This window comes from Drosophila innubila (genome assembly GCF_004354385.1).
Source record: "Drosophila innubila isolate TH190305 chromosome 2L unlocalized genomic scaffold, UK_Dinn_1.0 4_B_2L, whole genome shotgun sequence".
NCBI lineage: Eukaryota > Metazoa > Arthropoda > Insecta > Diptera > Drosophilidae > Drosophila > Drosophila innubila.
The window spans coordinates 3,287,311-3,295,688 of record NW_022995372.1 but is presented as its reverse complement, the minus strand read 5'-3'; the positions used below and the strand labels follow the sequence as shown (position 1 = coordinate 3,295,688).

General features: G+C 35.3%; 1 protein-coding gene across 1 annotated transcript; it reads left to right on the top strand.

Moving 5' to 3' along the window:
- Positions 1-4,091: 4,091 nt before the first annotated feature.
- Positions 4,092-5,025, top strand: LOC117780958 (ficolin-1-like). Its single transcript, XM_034617657.1, has 3 exons — positions 4,092-4,207; positions 4,262-4,837; positions 4,896-5,025. The coding sequence occupies exons 2-3, from the start codon at positions 4,506-4,508 to the stop codon at positions 5,011-5,013; spliced, it is 450 nt and encodes a 149-aa protein (XP_034473548.1). The 5' UTR covers positions 4,092-4,207; positions 4,262-4,505; the 3' UTR covers positions 5,014-5,025.
- Positions 5,026-8,378: the final 3,353 nt, after the last annotated feature.

Below are 8,378 nucleotides of genomic sequence, written 5' to 3'. Positions count from 1 at the left end.
ATTTGTGCACTGGGCAGCCAAGAATTTCACGTTGACACTTTTAAGTGGACATCAAGCAGTTTGCGCATATTTCCCCCACTCTCTGTCCTCTCTTCTCCCTGCTCTCCCCACCCAGCGATCAGTGCCCCACCCCATCAGTCAGAGGCACAGCTGCACCGCAGCACCACAGAGTTCGAGTTTGGGTTCTTTTGGAAATTTACAGTTGAGACAGACTGTTGTACAGTGGCGTCTGTGGAGATGGGGGGAAGACTCTGCTAGGGGGGTGCGAGTTATGCGATCTTTGGACTCTTAACGATTCGCTTTTGTTGTTCTTTTTGTTATTGGGGACTCTTTTCATATTCGCTCTCGCTCTCTCTCTCTCTGTCTCGTCCTGCAGCGCAGGGTCAGAAATTCAGTTAATTTAGCGAGAAATGTACAAAAGTTGTCAGCAACTGTGAGATGAGCAAAAGAAGAAGAAGAATCAGCAGCATCGACAGCAGCAGAGGAGGAGAAAGAGAGAAGCCAGGACAAAAGAGAAGAGTCTTCAGTCTTCTACTATGAAAGAGTGCATTGCAAATATGCGAAACAGTTGCATCAAAGGACACAATTAGGCTCTCGATCCCAACGATTTTTGGGTTGGCTCATCAAAGGGTCTTAAGCCGACTATAAATCTTTGACAATACTCGTATAAACAAAATCCAAGCGGAATTTTTATTGCTTATTATTGCAAAGCTTTTGTGAACTGCTCTTTTCACCGGCGACTGCATTTCACATTTCACAGATTTCGCAAAGATGCTCGACTTGTAGATGCCCAGTACCTGTATCTTTCTTTCGATTCGATTACCATACATAAGAAAAAAAGAAAAATAGAAAAAAGTACAGCAAATTATTTTATTAAACATGTAACAACAAGCGGGACAGCTTCCAGTCGAGCACACTCGACAGTAACTCAGTATTTAATTATATGAAATGGTAAGACGATTTTAACATATCATTGGTCAGAACGTAGAAAACGAATTAAAATTTATACTCTGTCAGTTTGGTTGGGATAACCTTAGAAACAAATAAAATTTCCATACTAGTCCGCAATTATCTAAAAGATATTGTCATTTGGTTTTATTCAAAGTAGTTACAATTAGGCAAATAAAAATACAGATTAAGGGATCGCACAATACATAAGAATATACCCTTTTAATATTGTAGATTCTTCGAATTCACTTGTTTGGCCGTATCATCATAACGGCTCTTCTGAGAAAGTAATTCCAACCCTTAAAACTGTACCAAAGGACGGCCCTTTTATGGTAATTAAGCTAATTGAATTAAATAATCTCGTCTTTTTATATTAGGAAATGTGAATTCTATTTGTAACCGAAATTAATGCATTTATTATATAGATTATACAAATTAATTTTTGAAACATTTTGCGACTGAAGCTCACTGAATTCTTTAGATAATTGACTGAGTCGGCATACGACTTGCTGCAAAAAAGTTAATTTTTAAACGATTTTCGTAATCATATACATAATATACTCTGTAAATATATGTACACATTTGCAGTCGTTTCTACATCCGAAAAACTCAAGCCGCAATTCCCGCAACATCCGCTTTGATAAAATGTTTAGCTTGAATACAATCGGTAAATTCCCCAGCAATTACGTAATTCAAAATATTCTATATACTTCTACTAGTTATACTACTGTGTATAAAGATACCAAAAACTTCAAAATATATGTTACATTTTTAGACCGCTTACTTAAAGACCTGGGCCGTTATTAAATATTTAGATATTAAATGATTGCAATATTTGTAGACAAATAATCAATACATAAAAGGAAAAAGAACTTTAATGAATTAATAAAATAATATTTATAAAAAGATAATAAATAATTAATAACAATTTTTGACCTTTACTGATCGTTGTTAGATCTTCTATAGACTCTGAAATCTAGATGTTCATAGCGACAAACAAACACTGTCACAAACCCAATAGCTCGTGTATTTTTCGGTTACTGGGCTAACAGCACAAAAGTATCAAATTTCATTTCCTGTGTGCCAAAATTGCCTATAGAAAGCCCGTTCACTTGTCATTATGATTCTGAACAATGGCAAATTTGCAGTGACCTCCGCCTCAAAGATCACCCCGACCTCCTTCCCTGTTTGTCCTGTCCACTCTCTTTGGTGAGATCTGAAATCAGATCCTTGGCGAAATCATTCGCACAATCAGCGCACACAAATCGTAACGATTTCTCATTTTAATCAATTAAAAAGTCAACGGCCGAAGTCGCCAGTAAAGCTAACTGTAAATCGCTGACACTTGCCGAAAATATGCCAAAAAGTTCCGAATCTGAATCCAAGTTGGAGTCCGAGTCGAAGTCTCAGCAATTTGTTTGATTAATGAGGTGAAATGTTGTGAAATATTGTCGGTTCACTGTGCATGCGTAAAGGGAAAAGGATGGCAGGGAGAGGGGAAAAGGAAGGGGAAGGGAGGGTAGTGTGAGATGGGGAGAAATAAGTGTAAGGGAGAGAGATGGAGGGAGTACGACAAATCAAATGGAAATCAATACCTACAATACCTACATGAAATTTAACGCCTCGCCAGATTCCCGTTGCCAGCTTGTTGGCCAGCTTCGTTAAATTCCCCCTCTTCCTCACCGCCCCTTACTGCCCTCACATGAGTCTCGTGAGTTGTTCCCCCGCTCCAAATATGGGGAAACAACTGCAACAGCAACAACAGTTGTCACAGCAGTCAAAAATTCTGCCAAATGAAATAAAGAATTGCAAAAAAAAAAACCAACATAACAGAAGAAATAACAAGAATGGACGACTATAAGTTACCCTATACTCATTTCGGTATAAGGCCTAGGCTTTTTCCTAAGCTGCCGATTAACTTGGTTATACATTTTATTAAGTCTTTTATATGCTTGTTTTTTATACCCTATCATTTTATAGTGTAGGAGGTTGAAATGGGTATGTATATTATATTATATAGGATTATTTTTGGCTACTTATAGGGTTTTCAGAATCATATTTGTAATTGGCCACTAAAAAATTATATATAAGTTATATATTGTCTTCGGTTTAAATATATAGCATAAATAAATATGTAGCATAAATATATAATATTTATGAAAAAATTAATTAATTGGCTAATTCAAGACTTTATTTGCAGATTTTATTAAAAGTATTCAATGTTTTTTTGCATTTGCTAGTAGAGTCTAATATTGTGAAATATCAATTCCAATTACTGGTAGAAAGCATTCTAGAAAGAACGTTTAAATTTTAAGGCCCTGACTGGAAATTGAATGGTGACGCAAATATAAATTGGCTTAGAAATTCAAGACAAGAATCAGCAATAATAGCTCCCAAGAGAGCCTTGAGCACATAATAATGTTTTAAGAAATTGAATTCGCAAAATATTTGAAATTCCTTAGAAATCTAATTATTTGTTGGCACATTCCTAGCAAGACCATGTTAAGTACCAGCACAGTGTTACGAAACTGAAAATACTATATTTTCTCATTAAACATGTAAAAAACAAAAGCAAACAAGTACTTTTTATTTTTTCATCTAAAAAGTGTGATTTATTTAAAAATTCTCTTTTTTTTTTGTGTTTTATTGGGTTACTACGAGTTAATTTAAAAGTGTACAATTTTTTTTTTAACAATTTTGAAGTTATTGATTTCAACATACATTTTGCTACACTGTGCAACGCAGTATTTGTTTTGGCGATAGCCGTTACCTTATCACAATTTCGACCATTACGACCCGCACATTAAACATGCTGAATATTTTATCATAAAGGAAACTGAAACATTTGCGCGCTTAAATTTATGTGTATATAAATGCTGATACTTGAATTCTTGGACTTGTTAAATGATAAGTTATATGCCGAACTTTTTTTTTAAAGCAATTCGAGGAAATTGTCGCTGCCTAATGTTAACGATATGCTTTTATGTATATTATGTATATATATTTACACATATATAGTCCATAAGACTTACATATATGTGAATAGGGTTTAGCTTTAGAATTCGTTTCTTCTGTTCAATTTAAATTTCGATTCAATCAGTCTTCTTTAACAATCAGCAACAACCAGTATGTTCCCGAAAATAGTTAACATAATATCCATTATAATTTCATTTATAATTCTCTCTGAATCTGTTCGTATTCCTGAGTCTAATGAGTCTAGTGCATTTCGGTCGATTAGATCCCGGTTTAATGAATTAAAGTGAGTTTCGTAAGTTTCGAATCAGCTTGAAACTTAATCAAAACCTTTTTTCAGTGCGGAGATAAGTCGACTGGCAGAGAGTTCAAATCTACAGCATATAAAACCCTACGATCTTAACTGCGCCGAAGCAACTGCCGGTTCAAAGCCCAGCGGAATCTATGAAATTCTAATTCCCCGCTACAGTAAAAACCCATTTAAAGTGACCTGCGACGCAACGACTCATGGAGGCGGTTGGACTGTCATTTTAAATCGAATCGATGGAAGTGAGAACTTTTACCGAAACTGGAACACTTACAAAATGGGTTTTGGTGACTTGGATGGTGAGTTCTTTTTAGGATTGGACAAACTTCATGCGCTGACTGCAGAGCACAGTCAGCAATTGCTTGTGATTCTGGAGGATTTCGAAGGAACAGTACACAACGTAACTTACGAGAGATTTGCAATCTCAGGCGAAGACCAACAATATGGCTTAAATACGTTGAGCAAAGGCATTGGAACTGTTGCCGATTCCCTCGCATATCAGTGGGGCATGAAGTTTACCACCTATGACCGCGATAATGATATCAGTTCAGGTAGAAACTGCGCTGAAGCTAAAACTGGCGCAGGTTGGTACCGAGATTGCACAGCTAGGTATGTAATATTGATCATTGCTTTTGAAAGATTTGCTAATAAACGTAAATTCCTACAGCAACTTGATGGGAACATATAATTCGACCACTTGTGATAAGGGCGTCACTTGGGATGCATTTCGAGGTTGCAGTTACTCTCTGAAGAGAGTCGTGATGATGATTCGCCCAAGAAAGTAATTACTTAATCACTCATAAGTAAATAAAAATAAGTTTTATCGGTGTAATTCATACATACTCAAAAGTTAAAACATTTCATTTTAATAAAACCATATGAAATTTTATATAAATTCCTCTCTTTTTCTATTTTTTCTTCTCTTTCTGAATTCTCGTTTTATTTCAGATGATCTGAGAGTATCACACATTTTCAATCTCCCTCGAAACCTTTGATCATTTAAATTTAACATATCGGAACTATCAATCATAAATTAATGGTTTCTTCTCTTCCAATAAAATTTTTATACAGGTTTTCACTTTCGGAAGTGAAAATCTTTAACCCATTCTTATATCAATCTGCAAATATTTTGCATATTGAATTCACTTTGAGTTAATAAAGATAAAGTATTCGAAAGCCAGAGCATGAAGTAAAAAGAAGTGTTTCTGTCTATAGTGAAAAAAAAACAATTATATATTATTTTCAAAAATTAATTCTTGTACAAGTTCACTCCACTAAAATTTATTAAAAGTACAGGGTATACAAAAGATAGAGTGTGAACAGGTAAACGTTCATTTCAAAGATTTCATTCCACATTAGATCGACTCAGGAACCTGAGACCAAAGTGAAGCCGAACTGCAGGTGTTACCAAACGAACATTTGGCAAATAGTTGACTGCAAGCTATTCAGCCTCATTCAACTGTCTGTCCGACTGTCTGTCGAAGTCTAAAGCGTGAAAAGCGCAACTCAGGTGAAACTAAATAAATAAGCACGCGGCGTATACTTAATCAAGACATAACGCACACCCAGTTCATCAACAAGAGTTTTAAAAAAATTAAAATTACCCCAAGCACAATTCGCAATCCTGATGATCACCATAATCCGAATGATTAGGGTAGCAGCAGCTGCGGATGTTGCCATCGATAATCGATTGCTGGCGAAAGTCGATCGATTAGATCTTCGATATATTCCCGGAGGCAATCTCTTCACACCTAAACGCAATTTTTAAACAATAGAAGCAGATGCTTAGTTAGTTGCATTCAACCACAATAATATTGCATTGTCGTGGCAGCAGTTGACCTAGTTTAAAGCCCAGTAACCAAAAAGGTAAACAGACTTATATGTTTGTGAACAAGTCTGTTTGATCGCATAAGCACCAGATCTCAGGGACTTTAAGTGTTAGATTAAACAAGGTCAAAGAGTTGACCAACTTCCAGCTGATATAACTTGAACAAAACTGACCCGATTTTCAAAAGGAATGTCATTTTGTTCATAATTTGGCCTCTAATAGGCTATTTCCACGACCACTCACATTTGGCTCATTTGGTCACATTTGGATGTGGCTCATTTTTGGCTTTCCACGACCAAATGTGAAACTGTTAAGACACTCAAAGCAAAGCAGCTGTTCGGCTTCTGTGCACAAATTACAAAAAGCAGACAATAACAACATTTTATTTGTTATTATGATATTTTAATTTGCGCAAATTTAATGCCTACCGATTTTATTGATGAAAACAGCTGGTTAAGGTGATAATTGCTATTTTTTTTAGAGCTTATCGATAAACATCGCGTGTTCGATAGAAAAATACTAAAATTCACGGGGTCGAATGACAAAATATCGGCTCATTCATTATGGATGAGCCAACATCATCATCCGGATTTTGTACTGAAATTAAGTCCACATTCGGGCCGGATGATGAAAATGGCGTCGGATGAGCCAAATGTGCTGTCGTGGAAATAGCCTATAAATTAACTCTGCATTTAAATTCTTTTCATCTAAAAAATTTGATATTTTTTCGAGTGTAAGCCATTTGTCAACCAATTTTCCTTACCTACCCCTTGACATTTTTTCAAAAACTTTGATTTCTCATAACTTCACCAAAAATTTATCGATTTTCAAACGGAATATCATTTTGTTCATGATTTGGCCTCTTAATTGATTCTGCGTTTAAATTTTTTTCAACTAAAATATTTGATATTTTTTTGACCTTAAGCCATATATTATCCAATTTTCCTTACTTACCCCTTGACATTTTTTCAAAAACTTTGATTTCTCATAACTTCATCAAAAATTTACCGATTTTCAAACGGAATATCATTTTGTTCATGATTTGGCCTCTAAATTAATTCTGCATTTAAATTCTTTTCATATAAAAAATTTGATATTTTTTCGAGTGTAAGCCATCTGTCATCAAATTTTTCTTACCTACCCCTTGACATTTTTTCAAAAACTTTGATTTCTTATAACTTCATCAAAAATCATCCGATTTTCAAACGGAATGTCATTTTGTTCATGATTTGGCCTTATAATTGTTTCTGCATTTAATTTTTTTTTCATTTAGAAAAATTGATATTTTTTCGATTCTAAGCCATCCATCATCCGATTTTCCATATCTACCCCTTTCAAAATTGATTTTTAGTACCGTTACGTACTGGTACTGATACCGAAACCGAAAGAAGAAAACTGAATTAGAACCTTTCACCGAAATAGTTGTTTCAGAACGTACCGGAACCGAAACCGTAACCTATATTGGCTTCGGTTTGCTTCCTTGAATTTAATTATAACATTTTTTTCCTTTGATTCACTGTTTATTGATTTTTTGTTTCCAATTTTTTATTTGTTGTTATTTTTCTGCAATATATTTTTGTACTTTTACTTTTTTTTATACTTATTAAATTTTCGAATTCTTTTATTAATTAGTTTTTTCTAATTATATCAAAGTTTTGCATTTCATTGAAATATTTTTTTTCGTGTTTATTTGGTAATTTTTATTTTTTTTTTTAATATTGCTTTTGTTTATGTTGTTCGAATCGAAGAATAATTCGAATAGAATAATTCGAAAGTCGAGCATCTCAGCTGTTCCATTGTAAGTTGTTTTGGTTTAGGCTTGAATAAATATGGGACTGTGGTGCAGTGGTTCAATGTTGCCACAACGAGACGGCAGCAGTCAACGTGCAACGTGCAACAGGCAATCGCATTAAATTCTAATAATTCGCTATTATGACATGATAGTCACGTATTAAGCCAAGCAACAGCAGCAACTGTAACCAAAACAGCAACTGAAATTATGAGACGGCCCACAACCGGTTAGTCCGCTAAGTTCCAAGCCCCAAACCCCCAAAAACTCCAAAATAGACCCAAGACTCCGACAGAAACTCAGAGTCAGACTCAGAGTCGAAGTCGCAGCGATTGGGAAAAATTAAAATGAATGCGCAAATGCCAAAATATTTGTGGCAAACAAAATTTGCATTCGCATCGTAAAACTGGCCCAAACCAATGCGAGCAATTCTCGTGCCACATGAGGCATATGGGGCAGCACAATGACGGTGAGGCAGGGGGGTGGAGTGTTGCCACATACGACTGCGAGTAATGCTGATTTTGGCATACGGG

Bases quoted from the DNA above. Each gene is read 5' to 3' on its own strand.
- LOC117780958 (XM_034617657.1), top strand. From the start codon at position 4,506: ATGGGTTTTGGTGACTTGGATGGTGAGTTCTTTTTAGGATTGGACAAA. The intron at 4,838-4,895 runs GTATGTAATATT...AAATTCCTACAG, and splicing joins TACCGAGATTGCACAGCTAG to CAACTTGATGGGAACATATA.